This window comes from Xyrauchen texanus, chromosome 34 (assembly GCF_025860055.1).
Source record: "Xyrauchen texanus isolate HMW12.3.18 chromosome 34, RBS_HiC_50CHRs, whole genome shotgun sequence".
Classification (NCBI taxonomy): domain Eukaryota; kingdom Metazoa; phylum Chordata; class Actinopteri; order Cypriniformes; family Catostomidae; genus Xyrauchen; species Xyrauchen texanus.
Genome location: NC_068309.1, coordinates 34,241,523 through 34,265,630, shown reverse-complemented (window position 1 = coordinate 34,265,630; position 24,108 = coordinate 34,241,523). Strand labels below are relative to the sequence as shown.

The following is a 24,108-nucleotide window of genomic DNA, read 5'->3' as shown; positions in this document are numbered from 1 at the left end:
ACTGTATTCGCCACAATGCACCGCGCTGTGACTTTAAATACCGATGACAGCCCAGGATGGAGGCAGGTAGGAAATTTAAGGATACAAAATACAAAATTCATCATAATTTATCATTTCTTTGGCCGATGACGTTCAAGGGATGTTTGAAATTAGAACACCATTGCAACGAGTCGACGAAAGGAAATGCTCCTAATATATTTTTCATGGAGAATCGCAACTGAGTTACAAGTTTTCTCATTGTTCTTCAGTGGCCTGTGTTTTTCTTTCAGTTCTTATCAATAGAGTTCTAAGTCCAGCTAATAGAGTTGTCTATCCTATTGTTTTATTTCTGATGACCACAGTTATTACTCTGTGTACTGGATATATCATTAGCAATACCATGGTAATAACATGATTTTTGGCATGAACCATGGTAATACCATGAATATGGTAATCATCTAGTACCATTACATCAAAGTATCATGGTAGTACCATCACTGTGCCATGGTACAGCCTCAGGACTTCTTCGTAAGAGAAGTTGAAATGCATCAGTGTTGTTATACTACTTACAATCTACTTATTTTTGATGTGCTGATGATGTTGATTTATCAGGATTTAGTAAATAATGAATGTTGACAGTATAGCAGCACTTACGTGTCTCCTCTTATTCCAGTTCTAGCCAAGTATGAGAATCAAATTAACGTGTTCTTGGAAGACTTGCCAGACACAGATGAGCCAGTATGGATCTTGGGAGCATGTTACAATGTTAAAACAAGTAAGACAGGCCAGATTTGCCTAATGCGATGTTGATATTTAAAGTTAGTTTACAATGTAGAACATGTTCATTTAATCGATTTATTTATTTTAAATAGAGTTACCGATTTATTTTACATTTACATACATTCACAATATAAAATTGTACAATTTAAAGTATTGTTACTTTAATTGAAACAAGTAAATATGCATTTATCCATGTTCAATCACTTGCTTGTTTTTCCACAACTGTCTTGTTTGCCTTTAAATATATATATATATATATATATATATATATATATATATATATATATATATATATATATATATTCCTTTACTGCTAGCCATTTTCTGTTAATCTTACTTATCAAATGACAATTTTTGTGTGATCAAGAATGAAGCACATACTTATACTATCCTTTTTTTATTATTAATAATTATTTTTTTTAGGAAAGACATGCAGTTAGTTTCAAGTAAAATACATGTGATAAATTAGCTGGGAAAAATATGGGATTCAATGGACTAAGACATAAAAAATGTCTGTGCTCAAATTTTCCCTCTCGTTCTCTTTCACTGTTTCTCTTCTCACAGATAAATCGGAGTTGCTCGCAGATGTGCGATCACGACTGTGGTTCACATATAGGAAAAAGTTTTCTCCCATAGGTAAGTGTTTTGCCCTATTGTTGAGAATGCAAACGAACTGAAACTCAACATAACCAGGGCTTGATCAGAAGTTGTTGATTAGCGAATGCTCAGGAAACTAAATTAAATCCTTATGATAAATGCTTTAAATTATAATTTTTTTTCACAACAATCTACACTCCATACCCCACGATAACTTTGCAAATTTATTAAAAATAAAACATTGAAATATCACATTGACATAAGTATTCAGACCCTTAAATCAGTACTTAGTCGAAGCACCTTTGGCAGCGATTACAGCCTCAAGTCTTTTTGGGTATGATTCGACAAGCTTGCACACCTGGATTTGGGGATTTTCTGCCATTCTTCTCTGCAGATCCTCTCAAGCTATGTCAGGTTGGATGGGGACCATCAGTGGACAGCCATTTTCAGGTCTCTCCAGAGATGTTTGATTGGGTTCAAGTCCGGGATCTGGCTGGGCCTCTCAAGGACATTCACAGAGTTATCCCTAAGCCACTCTTGCATTGTCTTTGCTGTGTGCTTAGGGACATTTTCCTTTTTGACAGTGAACCTTCTGAGTCCTGAGATTTTTCAACCCTGAGCAGTCCCCCAGTCCCTACTGCTGAAAAACACACCCACAGAATGATGCTACCACCACCATGCTTCACCGTTGGGATGGTATTGCGCAGGGGATGAGCGGTGCCTGGTTTCCTCCAGATATGACGCTTGAAATTGAGGAAAAACAGATCAATCTTCATTTCATCAGACCAGAGACTCTTGTTTCTCACAGTCTGAGAGTCCTTTAGGTGCTTTTTTTATGTGTCTTGCACTGAGGAGAGGCTTCTGTCTGGCCACTCTGCCATAAAGCCCAGATCAGTGGAGTGTTGCAGTGATGGTTGTCCTGCAAGTTTCTCCCCTCTCCACACATGATTTCTGGAGCTCAACCAGAGTACCCATCACCTGTCTTACCAAGGCACTTCTCTCCTAATTGCTCAGTTTGGCTGGGCAGCCATCTCCAAGAAGAGTCCTGGTTGTTCCAAATTTTTTCCATTGTAGAATTATGGTGCTCTTGGGAACCTTCAATGCAGCCAAATTTTTTTGTAGCTTTCCCCAGATCTTTGCCTCAACACAATCCTGTCTCTGAGCTCTGCAGGCAGTTTCTTTGACCTCATGGCTTGGTTTTTGCTCTGATATGCATTTTCAGCTGTAAGAGCTTATATAGGCATGTATTTGCCTTTTCAAATCATGTCCAAGCAATTAAATTAGCCACAAGTTGACACCAATCAAAGTGTAGAAACATCTCAAAGATGATCCAGAGAAATGGGATGCTCCTGAGCTAATTTCAAATGTCATAGCAAAGGGTCTGAATACTTATGTCAAATCAAATCAAATCAAATCACTTTATTGTCACACTGCCATGTACACAAGTGCAACAGTAGGTGAAAGTCTTGTGTGCAGTTCCGAGCAACATAGCAGTCATGACAGTGACGAGACATATACCAATTACAATAAACAACATATTTACACAACACAATTTACATATCAAATGTACACATACTTACACAACACAATAATAATATACAATGTACAGTAAACAATACACACAATGTAGAATACACATAAAATAAAGAGTATATAAAAATATATATACAGTAGTTGTATTGTGGAGAATATATTTTAATAGATTAATAAAGTGCAGTACTGATTATTGATCGTGAGAGATCAAGTGTTCAAAAGTCTGATTGCTTGGGGGAAGAACTGTCATGAAGTCAGCTGGTGCGGGTCCTGATGCTGCGATAACGCCTGCCTGATAGTAACAGTGAGAGCAGCCCATGACTCGGGTGGCTGGAGTCTCTGATGATCCTCCGATCTTTTTTCACACACCGCCTGTTATAGATGTCCTGGAGGGAGGGAAGCTCACCTCCTCTGATGTTTCTGGCAGTTCGCACCACCCTTTGCAGATCTTTGCGGTTGTGGGCTGTGCTATTGCCGTACCAGGCGGTGATGCAGCCAGTCAGGATGCTCTCTAAAGTACTGGTGTAGAACCGTGTGAAGATGTGGTGGTTCATTCCAAACTTCCTCATTCGTCTCAGGAAGAAGAGGCGCTAGTCAGCCTTCTTCACAACGGCCGCAGTGTGGACGGACCATGTGAGTTCCTCAGTAATGTGGACACAGAGGAACTTGAAGCTGCTGACTCTCTCCACCGGTGATCCATTAATGGTGATGGGGCTGTGTTCTCTGTCTTTTCTCCTGAAGTCCACTACAAGCTCCTTGGTTTTACTGACGTTGAGGGAGAGGTTGTGCTCCTGACACCAGCGTGTCAGAGTGTGCACCTCCTCTCTATAGGCAGTTTACCACCGTTATATCATCAGCCAACTTAACGATGGCATTGGAGCCATGTGTTGCCACATAGTCATGTGTGTACAGGGAATACAGGAGTGGGCTGAGAACACAGCCCTGCGGGGCTCCAGTGTTGAGGGTCAGTGATGAGGAGATGTTGCTGCCCATTCTAACCACCTGACATCTGCCTGACAGGAAGTCCAGGATCCAGCTGCACAGCGAGCTGTTTAAGCCCACAGCCCGAGTTTCACATCAAGCTTGGAGGGCACTATGGTGTTGAATGCTGAGCTGTAGTCTACAAACAGCATTCTCACATATGTGTTCCTTTTTTCCAGGTGGGAGAGAGCAGTGTGTAGTGTAGATGCAATGGCATCATCAGTGGAGCAGTTGTTGCAGTAGGCAAACTGCAATGGGTCCAGTGAGGTGGGCAGCTCAGAGTAGATGTGATCTCCGATTAGCCCCTCAAAGCATTTGCTGATGATGGGGGTCAGAGCAACAGGACGCAAGTCATTTAAACTAGTGATTTTTGATTGCTTTGGTACGGGGACAATGGTGGACGTTTTGAAGCATGTGAGGACATCAGACAAGGAGAGGGACAGGTTGAAAATATCCGTAAAAACACCAGCCAGTTGGCACACTCAGCCCGGAATGCCGTCTGGACCCGCGGCTTTACGGATGTTCACCCGTCGGAAGGATCGGTTTACATCCGCAACAGAGACGGAGAGTGAACCAACCTCTGTAGCGTCGGCCGCGAGTGCTCTCTCCACGAGGGCGGTGTTATTGTCCTCGAAACGAGCATAAAATGTATTAAGCTCATCTGGGAGAGAGGCAGCGGTGTTCACGGCGGAGTTTTTATTCCCTTTGTAGTCTGTGATGATGTTAATTCCCTGCCACATGCTTCTAGAGTCGGTGGTGTTGAACTGTCCTCCAATTTTGTGCCTGTACTGGTGTTTGGCTGCACTGATAGAGTTATGGAGGGCATAACTGGCTTGTTTATGCTCCTCCGCGTTCCCAGAATTAAAAGCGGAGGTCCGTGCATTAAGTGCCGCGTGAACATCGCCATGGTTTCTGGTTGGGGTAGATCCATATTGTTTTGGTCGGAACAACGTCCTCTACGCACTTCCTGATGAAACACGTTACGCTATCAGCGTAAACCTCGATGTCGTCATCAGAAGCGGACCGGAACATCTCCCAGTCCGCGGGATCAAAACAGTCTTGTAGCATAGACTCTGATTGGTCCGACCAGCACTGGATCGTTCTGAGGGTGGGTGCTTCCTGTTTCAGTTTCTGCCTGTAAGCGGGCAGAAGCAGAACGGAAGAGTGGTCTGATTTGCCAAATGGTGGGCGGGGTAGGGATTTGTAGCCATCCCGGAAAGGAGAATAGCAATGGTCCTAAACCTGGTCCCCTCGTGTGTTGAAGCTGATGTGTTGGTGGTATTTTGGTGCGATTGTTTTAAAATTGTCTTTGTTAAAGTCCCCGGTAACAATGAACGCGGCCTCAGGGTGCACGGTTTCCTGCTCACTTATGCTCCCATACAGTTCCTTGATTGCCCGGTCTTTGTCGGCTTGTGGGGGGATGTACACAGCTGTGATAATGACCGCTGTGAATTCCCGCGGTAGCCAGAATGGTCGACACAGAAGCATGAGATATTCCAGATCAGGAGAGCAGAAAGACTTGATAAAATGTACGTTCCTCTGATCACACCATGATTTGTTGATCATAAAACATACACCACCACCTCTGCCTTTCGCTCTGTCCGCTCAGTGCACGGAGAAACCTGCCGGTTTGAAGGCCGAGTCTGGAATCTCCACAGACATCCAGGTTTCCGTAAGGCAGATAACGCAGCAATCCCTAGTCTCTCGTTGGAAAGAGATCCGCGCTCTCAGCTCGCAGAGCTTGCTGTCCAGAGACTGAACATTTGCCAGTAGTATACTGGGTAGCGGGGGTCGATGTGCACAACATCTTACTCTATTTCCCCTTTTCCTGCTGCGTTTCCGCGGCCGGGCAGCCCAGACAAAGGGCTCTGCTGGCGTGTTTGTAAACAGCGGGTCGGCATTGAGGAATTTGAAGTCCGGTTTTCGGTGTGTAATTACAGAACCGATGTCCAAAAGCATTTGTCTGTTGTATACAATAAGGCAGACAACATCCAAGACAAAAAAACAAAAAATTGTAAACAAAACAAACAATAAACTGCAGTATTGTGTCAGAGCTCGTAACGCAGCAGCCATACTCGCCGCTATCTGTTGTTCCTATATTTCAGTTTTTTCTTTTTTAATAAATTAAATTAATACATAAATTAAAACGTTATCTGAAATCAGATTTTTGCTTTGTCATTATGGGGTATGGAGTGTAGACTGAAAAAAAATATTTAAAGCATTTTAGCATAAGGCTGCAATATAATAAAATGTGGAAAAAATCTGAAGAGTCTGAATACTTTCTGAATGCACTGAATATAACTTTATTTCCTCTGTTTAATACAAAAGTACATGTTAAGGAAAATGTTAGTTTCAGTCACCGATCGTTTGAATTGCACCTTTTTTCCATACAGTGAAAGTGAATGGTTACTGAGACTAACATTCTGCTTAACAAGTGCTTTTGCGTTCCATGATGGAAAGAAAAGGCAGAAACAGGCACTTCTGAAATGTGTCAGACCAGCACATGTATGCCCTGCATTCTCAACGTTGCCACAAGGGGTGATAAAGTGGACATTAGTGTGAATTGTTCGCTTTTACAGTGAATTTTCTTTTTCAAGTCCACTACTGTCATGGCGGAGCAACAATTTGAATTGAATATTGTTAAGCAAGTAACAATACATTTATAGCAACTTACCTGAATACTAACACATCACAGGAAAGGAAGAACGCATGTTAAGCATGTTCAGCCGTTAGTCCTTTGCCTACACATACTTGCGTGAGGTATGTGTCTGGAATAATGTCATACGGGTTTGAAACAACATGAGGTTAAAGGCGAACTATCCCTTTAACATAATTGTAAAAATTAAAACTAAACTAAAATATATTTTCCTGATATAAGTGAAAGGAAAAAAAGAATATACATACATACATGTATATATAGGGCTGGTAAATTTAACACGTAAATATTTGCGGAATCCATTTTTTTCACTTCCTGAAATTTCACTTAAGTTTTTCCCAATTTCCTGTCTCTAAAATTTTTATATCTAAATTTACAGTAGGTACACGCTCGACTCGACTTGACTCAGAAACATAGAAACTGATTGTGTGGAACAGTGCAAGCTTATTTATGACGCATGTCCCGGTCATAATAAACACGGGAGTGGATTTACTGTAAGGAGAATGGAGACTTTCCCTGCAAGTGGTGAGACAGGTGTGGGAGAGATATGGGCAATCTGCCGTATGTCTAAATTGCTCATTCACTACCATCTAAAAAAACAAACAAAACAGAAACCACGCGAGAGAGACTGAACGGAAGCCAAACAAAATAATAATTTTAAGATTTAAAACTTCAGAAAAATAAACTTAATTTTCAATATGTTTTATATCTGTTTGCGTAATGTTTAATAATGCATTGGCAATGTACACTTTTAGTTTATTTTGCCAGTTTGATATAAATTTAATATGCCCATTTCATCCTATTATTAAAAACGTTTACTGTAAAACACCAGAGGATTTTTGCCCAACTTTTATTTACAGCATGTCCACTGGTTTTATGATATATATACATATACATGTATTAAAGATTTATACCTATAAAAGGTGGTTTTAATTAACTCTATCCACAAAAAAACTGAACATTTATTTTCAATAATTAAAATAAATGATGACTGTCTCAAAGAACTTGAAAGTAATTGGTTAAAGTATAAAGTAAATATATTTATAATTATATTTTAATGTTTTAATATAGGCCTACAACCCTGATATACTGTATATATATATATATATATATATATATATATATATATATATATATATATATATATATATATATATATATATCATACACACACACACACACAGGTGGCCAGTCCATCACATCAGCCCTAAAATAGTAAAACTAAAACTAAACTAAACTAAACAAACATTCATAGTGTAAAACCGTTTTAAACATCCATCCATCCATCCATCCATCTTCAACCGCTTATCCGAAGTCGGGTCGCAGGGGCAGCTGCTCCAGCAGGGGGCCCCAAGCTTCCCTATCCCGAGCCACATTAACCAGCTCTGACTGGGGGACCCCGAGGCGTTCCCAGGCCAGTGTGGAGATGTAATCTCTCCACCTAATCCTGGGTCTTCCCCGAGGCCTCCTCCCAGCTGGACGTGCCTGAAACACCTCCCTAGGGAGGCGGCCAGGGGGCATCCTTACCAGATGCCCAAACCACCTCAACTGACTCCTTTTGATGCAAAGGAGCAGCAGCTCTACTCCGAGCTCCTCACGGATGACTGAGCTCCTCACCCTATCTCTAAGGGAGAAGCCCGCCACCCTTCTGAGGAAGCCCATTTTGGCCGCTTGTACTCGCGACCTAGTTCTTTCGGTCATGACCCAGCCTTCATGACCATAGGTGAGGGTAGGAAAACAAATTGACCGGTAGATCGAGAGCTTTGCCTTTCGGCTCAGCTCTCTTTTCGTAACAACGGTGTGATAGAGTGAGTGCAATACCGCCCCCGCTGCCCCGATTCTCCGGCCAACCTCCCGATCCATTGTCCCCTCACTCGTGAACAAGACCCTGAGGTACTTGAACTCCTTCACTTGGGGCAATACCTCCTTCCCTACCTATAGTACGCACTCCATCGGTTTCCTGCTTTAAAAATTAGAAATAAAAATAAAATTAAACTAAATTAAAATTCTAAACTATAATAACCTGCTTTGAATGGCATTTAAGGGTACTTTGCTTGTGTGTGGTGTGCAGGAGGAACAGGCCCGTCATCAGATGCAGGCTGGGGCTGTATGCTACGTTGTGGACAGATGATCCTCGCTCAGGCTTTAGTATGCAGGCACCTTGGACGAGGTATGCAAAGGTTTTCCACAAGATGTGGAGACTTCTTATAGATAAATGTGTTTGCAATAACATACCACCATACTACGTACTTACAGTATACAGTTTTAGCAGTGTGCAGAATGTATACTGTGTGCAATTATGTACAGTGTGCCAATTTTCTGTTTGCATGGAGTAAACATATGTCCTAATTAATTTTCCAAAATGTGCAGTATAGAAATGAGCACACTTCACTAAGTGTGACATCATGCCCCACTTTTGGGGCAATTTGTCACAAAGGTCTTTTAGGTATGTGTCTGCAGAAATTGACTTTCAAAAATAAACTTGAGAAATATATACTGGATTTAAAAGTGTGACAACTAGCCCCGGTTTCCTCTATAATATATTTTTTTTATTGTATAATAAAGTGTATGTTTAATGTGTCTGTTTTGTTAAAGCGTTGTACATTTTAAATTGTAGATTGGCAATGGTATCCAGAGAAAGCTCAGCCCAAAGATTATCATCGTATCTTAAACTGCTTTCTAGACAAGAAGGACAGCTGCTACTCCATCCACCAGATGGGTAAGAAATATACAGTGGGATGTCTCAGTCAGCTCCCTAGTTCAGTAGGCAGGACACTGATTGGTAAGTCAGCAATTTCTAGGGCTGTCTCAATCGCAAAATCATTTCAGTACTCCCTAAATATTCCCAGAAGGCACTTTAAAAACCAGGGAGCATCATTGCTCACTATGTTCCTTACTACAACGTCGATGTGACGAGGAGGGGGGCGTGGCCAGGCCGTGATGACCAATCAGTGGGAGAGAGATTAGGTGGGGCCAGAGATGCCAGTTCGAGACACAAAGCTGTGTGTGCATCTTTGTTTGTTTTGCAGTTTGTTATGTTTGAGTTCAGTTTGTTAACGATTTGAAGTCTCTCAAGTCATTAGAAGACAAGCACAAGTGTAAACTATGAAGACAAAGCCTTACTTTCTCTTTAAAAGAGATGTTGTTTGTAATGTCTTTCATCCATAATGACCATAAAAGGGAAATAATCTTTTAAATATTAGAGTACACTCCTTTATATTTAAATTTCTTTATTTACTGTCATATATCTTTCATAATAACACTGTACATTTGAATATCTTCAACAAAAATACATTTATAAATGTAATTTATACAGCAATGTTGTTGATTATTAACAGCAGTGTTTCAGTGTGCGAGCTCATAATCATGTAGCAGGTGATTGAGTCATAAGTGTCCCAACGTTCAGTGGATGAACACCCTTACTAGTGCCCGAATTCATGTCCATTATATACTGATTCAGGACATAGGGAGCTAGGGAGCGAGATGAGACACACCCTAAATTTTTTTTTTCCCAGATTTCCGTGCTTACATTAAAGTATACAAGATGCTCTTGTAAAAGTGATCGTGTTTACATGCACGTTCTTTAACCGTTCCTGTTTTATAAGCCAACAACATTAAACAGCTAGGAGTAACTTAATACATTTAACGGGATTACGTATTAAAATTCAAAATATTATTATTATTTAATTTGTTATAATTAATTTTTATTTTCTACCCAATTTGGAATGTCCAGTTACCAATGCACTGTAAGTCCTCGTGGTGGTGTAGTGTCTCGCCTCAATCCAAGTGGCGGAGGACGAATCTCAGTTGCCTCTGCATCTGAGACCATCAGTCCGCACATCTTATAACATGGCTTGTTGAGCATGTTACCACGGAGACGTCGCGTGCGTGGAGGCTTCATGCTATTCTCTGCGGCATCCACGCACAACTCACCATGCGCCCCATCGAGAGCGAGAACCACATTATAGAGTTCACGAGGAGGTTACCCCATGTGACTCTACCCACCCTATTAACTGGGCTAATTTGGTTGCTTAGGAGACCTGGCTGGAGTCACTCAGCACACCCTGAATTCAAACTTGCGACTTCAGGTGTGGTAGTCAGCGTCTTTACCACTGAGCTACCCAGGCCCCCAAAAATACAAAATATTAGTAACTGTATTCCACTACAGTTACAATTTAAATTGATGGTAATCAGAATACAGTTACATTCAAAAAGTAATTAGATTACTAAATGGATTACTTTGCATTTTATTGTAATTTAATTCATTTAATGTTTAGTCTGCTTAGTTGGAAAACATCCATATAAATGATGCCATCTGAGGAGTGTTTGAACAGCAGTGAAACACTTTTTTTTATGATGCGTTACTTACATTCAAACAAGTAGAAAGAGGGCACTTTCACACTGTTATGAATGAAAAGGATGATGTGATGTTATATAATCAGAAGTTGATTTTGTTGGGTCAGTAGAAACAGTTAACCTTGTGTACATTGACATGAACACTTAAAGGGGTCACACACCGGACGCGTCTGGCGGACAACATGTTGCATCCTAAAATTAGAAACTGTTGTTTTCTATGAATGTACGCACACCGCCACTGCTCAGCATTGCCCAGCTACGACTCCACAGGCTGCTCAAATTTCTGCATTGCCAATGTGCACAACTGGCATAGTTTTCCATGACCCAAATTATCATCAAAGGACATAGATCATTTACTCTCTGTCCTTTAATAAATTATAGCCATCACTGGATGATATATTGTGTATATGTTTCTTTCATGTAGCCTACACAATGTTTTTTCAGTTACAAGAATGTAGTGGTTTGACAGCTCGAGTGAAGCCCATTCAATGCTACAGAGTGAAATAGCATAAATAAAGTCACCATTTCTAATCGTTCAGTTTGCATAGTTAAACCAGTTTCATACACTAACCTGCAAACTCATAAACGTCACTTAGTTCATTCTTAAATAAGGAGAAAACCTTGGTAACTTTTGAATGTACTGTCTACCACCTGAACCGCATCGACGTGCACTGTGTTTGATACCTTGCCCTGTCCAAACCGCAACGCACATTTACATGCACCTGTTATCAGGCATGATTATATTTCCCTATCAAGAAAATCCACATTAGATTATATATTTTTTTCTCTAGTAAGATTAATACGGCAAAATGCAAAATGCTTTTTTTGTATTGTTTTCCTGTAAAACTATCTAAATGTCCTTAAAACAAGATTAATTTACTTTAGCATGTTTTATAAGATGTTTAGGTTTTTGTCTAAGAAAATCTTTTTAATATACGTGTATTTTGTCCTACTGTACTTGCAGAGCAATTGTTATTAATCTGTTTATCTGAAAAAATCTGCCAGTGCTGAAGAAGTAATCCAAAGAATTTATATTACGTTACTGACCTTGGGTAATCTAAAAGAATATGTTAGAAATTACATTTTACAGCATGTATTTTGTAATCTGTAGTGGAATACATTTGAAAAGTTTATCGTGTACAGTCACAAACACTTAAGAATAAACTGATTGACACGGGTAGATTTTTGCCCTTGACCGAGAAGGGTCTCTATGCATCCTGCAAGGCTGCTACATGACACACCCACTACAAGCCACTTCTACTACAAATTACGCCCCCTTCATATAACCGAGAAAAGCTGAAGTCTGACAATTGTTGGATGTCACATTCATATGCTGTGCTTTTTGCGTTTATTAGGAGTGCTGCAGCAACCCTACACCAACACATTTCCCTACCCCTTAACCTAAACCTAACCACAAATATGTATGAAAATGAAGAGAAGAAGCCAACTGTCTGCTTAGATAATAGCAGAGATTATTTAGCAGAGACGGGCCACTTCTATTAAAATGAATGGAGGAAATTGAATGCTCAACCAAGAAGCTCTAGTGCCCAACGTTCAATGGATGAAGAATAGAATTCCCTCCTTACAGTTAAAAGAGGCAATCACCTTGTAGATACAGACATCACCTGTCAATCAACTCAAGAACGCGCATGCGCATTAGCTATAAAAGCTAGGTTAATGCCATTTGTTAGGGTAATATGGGGTTACGAATCACAATTTATGATACCAGTGTTGTCAGATTTTACTGCTGATTTGAAATATGATCTTTGAACTTAATCTTGATGAACCGTTTTTGTGATTTTGGTCTTTCTCCATTTAAGTAGATAGGAGCTGCACTGACATGACTGGAAATAGCCTCTCGAGAGCGTTCCAAACATGGCCGACAGTGACTTGCTAGAATGACTTTGCTAATAGGCTCACCGATTAGCTTATGAGCTTACTGGAGAAAACAGAACCGAGACCTTTTTAATTTCACCATTCATATGTGACAATAATTTTAAAGATATTTTTTGTTATATTTACACAGTTAAGACAACATGAATCATATAGCGGTTGCTTGGGATTTAAAAATTATTTTAGCCAGCAGAATCACTTTATGGAGCAATCATTCTCACTGTATGATATGAGTGGACTGAAGTCAGTGTATTGTGTGTTTGTTTGTGTAGCTCAAATGGGAGTCGGAGAGGGCAAGTCTGTTGGAGAATGGTACGGACCAAACACAGTGGCACAAGTGCTCAAGTGAGTATCATTTTTGGTATTTTCATTATTGAATTTTTTTTTTTGATGTGCCCAAGATACATAATCATCAACTGTCTAATGCTGTAAAGGGATAATTCATCCCAAAAAGAAAATGCTGTCATCATGTACACACATTCATGTTGCTATAAACCCATATGATTTTCTTTTGGAGATGTTTTTGCATGTTTTTTGGTGAACTATCGCTTTAATACCAACCTGGTTACAAATAATCAAAACTTTACAGCAAATTTGCCACTCTTTATTTTCACACACAAATGTTTGCCGGAAGTAGTGGTGAGCCTTTGGCAACAATGGACAATATGCTTCAAGTTTGCACAAATTTGCCATGAACTCTCAATTTTCATAAGGGGTCTCATAGAAACACATTACTATACCTAAATTTTTGCTAAATTATTTTTGCGTAACTTGTTGTATGCATCGCAGCATTTTCCTGGTGTTTTGGACACTAGAGGTGCTACAACAACAATGATGAGTAAAATGGCAGATTATCAGTTTATAAACACTTATTTTTCTCTTATTTTTTATTTTAACTTTTGCAATACATAGCTTGTTCGATTGTGATGAAATTGCATGGTAGCTCAACTGATAGAGCGTTGCACTTGTGATGTAAAGGTTATGAGTCCTGAAGAGCATTAGAGTCAACACATGAGCCGAAAGTGTCATAGAAGCACCAAAAAAATGACGTGGTTGCCACAGCAATTGCGTTTTCATCTCACATACCTTTATGACACCATTGGTTATGTATAGGTTTAAGGTTTAGGGTAGGGTGGTTGGTTGATTTTGGTGATTTAAAACTTGTTAGAGCATTAACATTAAAAACCTCATCTGTTAGGGAGAACATTTAACTTGCTTTTTGCACTACACAGTGGAAATTTCACCTTAGAACTGCCGCGATATATGTAATAAACCATTTAATATAATTAGCAAAAATGTCGCCACAATCACATAATTTTCTTGAGCTCAGTCTGTTCAATATTTAATGTCACTTTGCCTGCAGGAAACTTGCCCTGTTTGATGATTGGAATTCTTTGGGTGTATATGTGTCAATGGACAACACGGTTGTAATTGAGGACATAAGTAAGTGTTTTTCTCTAAATAGAGTTTAGAAAGTAAGCCTTTATATGACTAGTTATCAACCTTAATGAATTCTTTCATCTTTATTTCCTCACCTACTTCCTCTCTATCAGAGAAACAGTGTCAGCAGCCAGGGCAGGAGAGCAGGCCCAGGGCTGGCCCCTGTGGCTGGGATGACATCTCTATGTCCGGCCAGAGCTGTTCAGAGGGTCAGGAAAGGGCCCATAACCCTGCTTCACAAGGGCCCCTGGACTGGAGGCCCCTGCTGCTGATCATTCCTCTCCGTATGGGCATCAACACCATCAACCCTATCTATATCCAGGCCCTAAAAGTACGATACTTATCTGTTTCTGTTGTTCAACCTTAGAGTGAGTTAAGCAATCTTGATGGAAAAATAGCATGTTGATTCCTGAACAAATGACTCTTATGAGCCGGTTCTTTTGAATCTAAAGCGTGAAACATAGAGTGCGTCCAGTGCAGTTCGAATCCTGAATGAATAACTCTTATGAGCCAGTTCTTTTTTATCTACAATGCGAAACAGACAGCAACCAGTGTGGTTCGATTACTGAATGAATGACTCGCTCAACTGTGGCTCTTTGAAACTTTCAAAACATAACTCTGTTTGTTTGAGCATCCTAGCCAGAAGGGAATGGCAGACAGTTCATATACACACATTTCTTACACATAACTTTTTCCCCAGGAGTGTTTTATGATGCCTCAGTCATGTGGTGTTTTAGGAGGAAAGCCCAACCTGGCCTACTATTTTATTGGATTTATTGGTAAGTTCTTAATCTCGATTCACAAATTTTGCTTTCTTAGAAACATTTTGGAATTTGGAAAAGATTAATTCATCATGGGATAAAATTGTTCACTAGTCCATGTTCACTTAGTGTGAGCCATTGGCCGATAAATTGCTTTTGCAGTGAACCTTTGAATAAATAAATAAAATAAATTAATAATTTACTCACCATGTCGTTCCAAAGCCATATATGACTTTCTGTCTTCTGTGAAACACAAAAGAGTAGTTTTGAAAAATGTTCATGCTGCTGTTCATACCATATAGTGAAAGTGCATGGTGACCAAGGAGTGTCAAGCTCAAATAAGGACATAAAGCAATAAAAAAAAACATTAATGCAGTCCGGATGATCATTTATATTAAAAAACTTCTGAAGGCATATGATTGCTTTGTGTGAGGACAGACGTTATTAACTGAAAATCTTGCCTAACAGTCATGGTCATCATTTACTTTCATTGTATGGAAAGGAGCAGCTTGGAAGTAAAATGTAAAACAACATGAGGGTGAGTAAATAATGACAGTAATGTAATTTTTGGGTGAACTATTTCAACAAGAGCCTTTCTGTGATTGGATAATTTGGAAATGTATGTTGATGTTGATGCATTGTAATGTTTGCTTTTCTGAATGAATGACAGCTGCTTTTGTTTTTCTTGGTCAGATGATGAGTTGATCTATCTGGACCCTCATACCACTCAGCAGGCAGTGGAGTGTGACTCAGGAAGTGCAGTGGATGATGGGAGTTATCACTGTCACAGAACTCCTCACCGCATGAAAATCACAAGCCTGGACCCTTCTGTCGCACTGGTGAGAGCTCAAACCATGTCAATGAATTTAGGAGATGAGTATGCACATTTCCCCTCAGCCTACATTTACTATATAGATAGATAGATAGATATATAGTGGATATAAAAAGTCTACACACCCCTGTTAAAATGCCAGGTTCTTGTGATGTAAAAGAATGAGACAAAGATAAATCATGTCAGAACTTTTTCCACCTTTAATGTGACCTATAACGTGAACAATTCAATTGAAAAACAAACTGAAATATTTGAGAGGGAACATTTTTTTTTTTTTAAACTCACAATAACCTGGTTGCATAAGTGTGCACACCCTTAAACTAATACTTTGTTGAAGCACCTTTTGATTTTATTACAGCACTCAGTCTTTTTGGGTAGGAGTCTATTAGCATGGCACATCTTGACATGGCAATATATGCTCACTCTTCTTTGCAAAAGAAGAGTGAGACTTGATGTTTGGGAGACTTGATGTTTGTTTTTGCAAACTTCAGCCGGGCTTGGATGTTTTTCTTTGTAAGAAAAGGCAACATAGCCCATTCATATGAAGAATATGGGAGATTGTAGTCACATGTAGCACACAGCCACTACTTGCCAGAAATTCCTGCAGTTCCATTAATGTTGCTGTAGGCCTTTTGGAAGCCTCCCTGACCAGTTTTCTTCTCGTCTTTTCATCAATTTTGGAGGGATGTCCAGTTCTTGGTAATGTCTCTGTTGTGCCATATTTTCTCCACTTGATGATGACTGTCTTCACTGTGTTCCATGATATATCTAATGCTTTGGAAATTCTTTTGTACCCTTCTCCTGACTGATATCTTTCAATAATGAGATCCCTCTGATGCTTTGGAAGCTCTCTGTGGACCATGGCTTTTGCTCTGAGATGCAACTAAGAAAATGTTAGGAAAATCCTACTAGAACAGCTGAATTTTATTTGTGATTAATCAGAGTCACTTTAAATGATGGCAGGTGTGTAATGACTTATATTTAACATGAGTTTGAATGCGATTGGTTAATTCTGAACACAGCCACATACCCAGTTATAAGAGGGTGTGCACACTTATGCAACCAGGTTATTGTAAGGTTTTTCATTTTAATTTTCCCCCCATGAATATTTCAGTTTGTTTTTCAATTGAATTGTTCACATTATAGGTCACATTAAAGGTGGAAAAAGTTCTGACATGATTTATCTTTGTCTCATTCTTTTACATAACAAAAACCTGGCATTTTAACAGGGGTGTGAAGACTTTTTATATCCACTGTAAATAAATATAAATGGGCGTTTCTTTAACTATAGGCACTTTTAGCATTGTAAATTTCAAGAAAGTAAAGTCTCACTAATTCTCACATCCAACAGTGTACAGTATGTACATGCATCACAGGAGGTTTTTGTCACTTTTGTTCCTGAAAGTCATCGGAAATTTCTATCGGTGTCATTTCCAGCACATTTCATATTCTGTATTGTGTTCAATATTATTCTGTGGTGGAAATTATGCTGATGGAAATTAAATTTTTAACGTTTTTGAGACAAAATATCCGACTCCTTTGCTAACATTTTGTGTATCATAAATACACACAATAAATAATGTTTTCATACTTTGTGAAAAAATTATAACCCTAACCTCTGACACTTTTATGAACTTTAACAAATATAGTAACTTTTGAAAAAACGTAATTAGGGGCAAAATTGTTTGGTGGTCATTAATTTTTGAAAGATTTATAGAAATAATTTTAACACAATAAATATTGAAATGGTTTGTTTTACACTTTGTTTTGATTAAACGTAATAATTATATTATTAAATAGTATTATTATAAATGGTTTTCATAGTTTAAATCTGAAATATGTAACCTTTTCTTTGTTATAATACTTTCCTTTATCCCAGCTTAATATGCAGAGACAACTGTAAGTGAGCCATTCATAGGTTTATTTTCTCGAAAACTGTAAACACTGTGTCTCTGTGGCGCTATGAAAGTTTATTTTGTGCAACCTGCCCCAACAATGTTACTCAACTCGAGTGACCCCATTGTATTTTGGCTTTGCTATACGCAACACTTAATTTTAATTATTTTAAACTAACTGATCTCAGTTCAGAAGAATCTGTGCTGTCAGTAAAGGGTTAAAGTTTCATGTGTCATGTGTCAAAACAACATGGCATCGATCATATCAGAGTTTGTCTTTGGGAGAACGGCAACAAAATTTAATCTGGTTAGAAACCTAATTAAAGTTGCACTATTTTTAGTAGTAAGATTTTTTGGTTAAAAATGAACAAATTGCCATTATTCATTGAACACATAAACAATCAGTGTTCAAAACAATGTTCTTACTTTACCCCAGATCACTATATATGACTTCTGAATTTGACTTCTTTTAATTGTTATATTGCATATTTAAGTATATTATTTTTACGTTTAATAAGTACATTTTATCCCCATCATTATTGAGTGAAGTGTCAAAAAAGTTATTTAAGTGTAAAATTCATTCAAATATGTAAATAAGAGTGTTGTTTATCTTCATCAAAGCATGTAATATTTATGTTTCAAATGTTTAATCGTGATAACATAATATCAACATGAAAATATCACGATATGACTCAGGCTCCAGTCATGATCACACACAGGCGATGTCCAGGTAAGCTCGAGATTCATCCGCCAGAAGAGCAGTGCCAGAACACGACTGAAGCAATTTATACTTCTGCAAATTGCTAGCAATTTTAAGTTTCAACCACAGATATTGCTTGAGAGCACAAAGTTACATAGTGCAGCTTTAAGGTTTTACATTTAAACCTGTTGAGTCAAAAGACTTGTTTCATCCGATGTGCCATTTTTAAAAATGTGAACATTTTATCGCGAAACGCCACACTGCTAAACACAATGTACACTAATAAACCCTTACCCACTGAATCGTTTTTTTAGGTACTTTTCCTTGCATTTGCACCTAATAGGCCCTTTCCCACCTAGAGTCCCGGTAATTTTCCTTTTGCAACTTTTAGATGAGGACTCATACAAGGAATGGGACACCTGAGGAGACTTTCCCCCCATTGCATTCGCATTCACATTGACATCTGTAATGATGTCATCTAATATCGACCATTTTTCTTCTGACATGGTTGGAACGCGCGATTCAATATCAATAAAACCAAAATCAACAAAACCGATGGAGGATGCCGGGATCGGAGTTACACTTTTGTTTTTACTGTTTTACATGAGCTTTGGCTGCATCTGAAAATGTATGCAGGGCCGTAACCACAATATACTTTGACGGGGACAAGTTCCCCCCAATTATCAGATATGGCCAGATTGTCCCCCCAATAATTGATATTCTAGTTGCTGTTCTGCTGCAGTCCATTATGCATCGCTGTCTACATTTACATTTATTCATTTGGCAGACGTTTTATCTAAAGCGACTTACAAAAGAGGAAAACATAAGCGAATCATCTTAAAGAGACATTTGTATGAAAAGTGCCATACTAAAAAGTTTTACTAGCATCAGAATAGCATTAAAAACAGATTTAAGTGCAACAAGAATTTTTTTTTTTAGTGACTGGTTAAGTTCTCTTGGAAAATATGTTTTTAGCAATTTTTACAAAGAGTGAGTCAGCTTTGTGGATGGAGTTGGGAAGGTTAGTCCACCAACGTGGTATGCTGAAACTGAGAGTCCAGGAAAGTGTTTTGGTGCCTCTTTGTGTTGGTTCAACAAGGCGACGTTCTTTAGCCAACCGCATGCTTCTGGCAGGAGTGTAGATCTGGATAAATAATTTTTGGTATGCTGGAGCAGACCCAGTGACTGTATGCCAGCATCAGAGCCTTGAATTGAATACGTGCATCAACCGGCAGCCAGTGGAGAGAGACAAAGAGTGGTGTAACATGTCTAATTGTCATTAAGTTGTTGCAGGAATAACATAATGGTTTAAAAAAGTTAAAAAAGTTAAATTTTTTGCAGGCTCAGTAGTCTAACTCCGCTATTCAATGTCATATGAGATAGCCAATCAAATCGATGTAGGCCGGACTCAAGTTTAGGACGCTAAGCAGGAGCATTGTGGATTATCAGCAAGCAGTTCAAGTTAAGAGTGTTTGTGTCATGTGAGATGTCAGTATCTAACTAATTATGCAATATTTGACCACTTTTTTATGATTTAAATGTTGTACCTACTGACATTAATTTCCAAGGGTGCAAAATATTCAATATTTATTTGGCGAAATTCGCCGTTTTGAATTTAAAATGTTTTGCACAGTACGTGATTTGTATGTCATTCATACAGTTGAAGTCAAAAGTTTACATACACTTAGGTTGAAGTCATTAAAACAAATTTTTTAACACACAGATTTAGATTCGAACTTGTGACTCCAGGGGTGGTAGTCAGCATCTTTACTCGCTGAGCTACACAGGCCCCCGACATTTCACAAGTAGTGATCCTAACTGATCCTAACTGAAGATTAAATGTCAGGAATTGTGAAAAACTGAGTTTAAATGTATTTGGCTAAGGTGTATGTAAACTTCTGACTTGAACTGTATCTGTAAAACCAAAAATTATACAATTTTGGGCCTTTATCGCATTTCAAGCCTTTTTTCAGAAAGATTATTGCATTCAGTGCATTTACTATACTAAAGGACCAAAGATTAAAGGACACCCGTGTCCTCCCACACCCCCAAAATGTTTGGTCCCCCCCAATGTTCAAGAAATGGTTATGGCCTTGAATGTTGGCAGCTGCCTAATCAGTTAATGGTTTAAACGACAGCGTTTTTGGATGAATGGAACTCTAAAGGAAACTATACTATACTTAACTATAGTTGCTATTGAATTTTGCGTTCCAACCAAGTCAGAAAAAAATAATCGATACTAGATGACATCACTACAGTGGTAACTATGTGAATGGGAATGCAACAGGGGAAAAGACTCCTTGGGTGTTCTGTTCCTCGTAAGAGTTCTCATCTAGAAAGTTACTAAAGGAAAAGTACCACGTCTGTAGGAGAAAAGGGCCTCATGTGTAATGTAGCTATTTTTTTCCTATATTCACAGTGCATTCACATTGAGAGTCAATGGATGCATCCAAAAGCTGAATGATGTTGCATTCAGAGGCTTTATATGGAGTTAGGATGAAAATAAGGTGCATTTCAAACTGTTCTGAAAGCAGTGCAGACAGACAGCACACTGGAGGTTAAGTCACTCACTAAATAAGAAGCTAGGCAGCATCCTGTTGCTTTCCTATGTAGCGTAGTGCATTCAATCCTAAAAAATCCGACCAAAAGTTCAGTTTCAGGCTGTAGATGATGTTTGATGTTTGATGATGTTAGGCAGACATGGTACAATGATAATCAGTACATATTACATACAGTTAATAGTACAACCATGTTATTTTAACATGGTTGGCAGTGATTGGATGATGTTGGTCATTACTTTGAATCAGAATGATTTATTCAGCTTTACAGGAAATCAGCTGTAATGTCAGTAACATCTCAAAAATATGAATAACCAACACTCCTGGACACATAAACATTTTTTAAGAGACTTTTAATGAGACCTTCATATAACATATTTGTTTGTTTCAATAAAATCCACCCCTGGAACATGAAAGTGCCAGAAGTTTAAAAAACACCCACATTCTATATATATATATATACACTCACTAAGCTCTTTATTAGGAACACTATTAAAGTTCCAGACGTGGTCTTCTGCTGTTGTAGCCCATCCACCTCAAGTTTCTATGTGTTGTACATTCTGAGATGCTATTCTACCCACTAAAATTGTACAGAGTGGTTATCTGAGTTACTGTAGATTCTGTCAGCACAAACCAGTCTGACCGTTCTCTGTTGACCTCTTTCATCAACAAGGCATTTCCATCCACAAAACTGCCGCTCACTGGATGTTTTTTGTTTTTGGCACCATTCTGAGTAAATTCTAGGGACTGTTGTGGGTGAAAAGATCAGCAGGAGATCAACAGCTACAGAAATACTCAAACCAGCCCATCTGTCACCAACAATCATGCCACAGTCCAAATCACTGAGATTATATTTTTTCTAATTCTGATGGTTGATGTGAATATTATCTGAAGCTCCTGACCCGTATCTGGATGATTTTATGCAGTACACTGCTGCCACACGATTGGCTGATTAGATAATCGCATGAATTATTAGATATACATGTGTACATAATAAAGTGCTCAGTGAGTGTATATATTATTTATAATGAGAACGAGATATCATATATCACTTATCAACAAAAAAATTTGAGAATTAGGCATATATTTTCAGTAATAGGTGTTGAAATGTATCTAGTTTAGGTTTCATTGTTTTGAATTGGAAATGTAAACGTGTATGTTTGTTTGTAGGGTTTTTTCTTTAAGAGTGAGGAGGACTTTGACAGTTGGTGTGACCTGGTTCAACAGGTATGACTGTCACATACTGTTCCTGTCAGTTGTCCACAATTACAACCTGTCAATGAACATGTCAAGCTCATATTTCACCCCAAGATAACAAGATTATATTGAAAATGTATAGAACAAAATGAAGTCATGTTATTTGTCTGTGATTTCAAGGAGCTCCTAAAGAAAAGAAACTTGCGGATGTTCGAGCTGGTAGAGAAACATCCCTCACACTGGCCTCCGTTTGTTCCCCCCACCAAACCAGAGGTGCAGACCACTGGAGCAGGTATTGCTGAGTAACACAGCCAGAGCACTATGGCATTGTGCATTAGTATTTTGTCTATTGATTATCATCTCATAAAACATTTTCTCCTTGAATATCCTGTGTCATTCTGAAGTACAGCATATTACGGTATTAAAATGGGTTGCAAATGCCATTTCATGTTGACTTTGATATCCAAGAGACTTGGATGTGCTAGATTTGTGTTTGATGACCTAATGATCAATACTACCCTTTGCACTTACCTTCTAGAGTTCATTGAGTCCCCAGACAAGTTGTTTGAGTCAGAGGAAGAATTTGAGATCCTAAACGTGTGATCTCCGCCCACTCGGCTCAATCAACCAACGAGAGTCCAGGATGAGGAGGCGTCATGAGCGTTCCTCTGCTCCACACCGCACAAGTGCCTCGGATCAACACCAAGCGCAACACGGTGACAATAAGCAAAAATAAGTAGATGATAGCAACACCACAACACATAAAACGACAGCCATGCCAAGACTAAATGAGCTTGTGCTGTGCTTTTAATTGTAACAGGAATAAACCAAGCCAAGGATCCCTGTAGCAACTTGTGATGTTTAGCCTCATTCAGAAGTCATTTAAGAGACTTGTGTTTTTATTATTAAAAGAACAGAGGACTGTGGAGTTGCATGTACTTTATCATACTGTATCACGGAGCAGTGAAGACCAGCATGAGGACGATTTTTTCACAACCTCAACACTCTCTACCTCCTGATCGCAGGAGATGACGAATATGCAGACATCTTTTATTCAGTGTTATTCAAGGAAAAAAATGACAACCTTATTGGTTTAAAAAGTGCCTCTCTCTCTTTGACATATTTATGTATCTGTCTGGTAACGGTGATGTTTTCCTTCCCTTTTACCATGTAATACTTATTTCACCCTCCCCTGCACACATGTAAATATGGCTTCAAATTAAGATATTTAAATATGTTTAGCAAGTTTTGGATTGCTTCTGTCACTTTTTTAAAAGAATAAATAGTGAAGGAACCTGAGGATCCTGTGTTCATTTCATTATGTGTTTGTATTCCTTTTATGTCTTTGTATCTATGTTAAAGACAAATTTGAACAAGAATCTTGAATGGCTGATGTATGAAATAAGAAAAAAACATTTAATACCATTTAAAAATTGTTAATATTGTTATGTGTATATACATTTATATACATTATATATACACTGGAGGCCAAAAGTTTGGAATAATGTACAGAATTTGCTCTTATGAAAAGAAATTGGTAATTTTATTCACCAAAGTGGCATTCAACTGATCACAATGTATAGTCAGGACATTAATAACATGAAAAATTACCATTACAACTTTTTCAGAACTACTTCAAAGAGTTTCTCATCAAGAGATCCTCCACGAGCAGCAGATTCTTGGCATTCTAGCTGTCAGTTTGTCCAGACACTCATGTGACATTTCACCACTTCCTGTAACACTTGCCATAGATGTGACTGTCTGGTCGGGCACTTCTCATGCACCTTACAGTCTAGCAGATCCCACAAAAGCTCAATGGGGTTTAAGATCCATAACACTCTTTTCCAATTATCTGTTGTCCAATGTCTGTTCTTCTTTTTGTTTTTCTGTTTCAAAAGTGTCTTTTTCTTTGCAATTCTTCCCATAAGGCCTGCACCCCTGAGTCTTCTC

At 38.6% G+C, this 24,108-nt stretch overlaps 1 protein-coding gene across 1 annotated transcript; it reads left to right on the top strand.

Moving 5' to 3' along the window:
- Positions 1–30: 30 nt before the first annotated feature.
- On the top strand, positions 31–23,450 carry atg4a (autophagy related 4A, cysteine peptidase). The gene is made up of 13 exons (XM_052104282.1): positions 31–66; positions 653–754; positions 1,324–1,395; positions 8,598–8,696; positions 9,144–9,245; positions 13,048–13,120; positions 14,139–14,218; positions 14,329–14,546; positions 14,916–14,994; positions 15,670–15,815; positions 22,132–22,188; positions 22,339–22,450; positions 22,697–23,450. The coding sequence occupies exons 1-13, from the start codon at positions 57–59 to the stop codon at positions 22,759–22,761; spliced, it is 1,215 nt and encodes a 404-aa protein (XP_051960242.1). The 5' UTR covers positions 31–56; the 3' UTR covers positions 22,762–23,450.
- Positions 23,451–24,108: the final 658 nt, after the last annotated feature.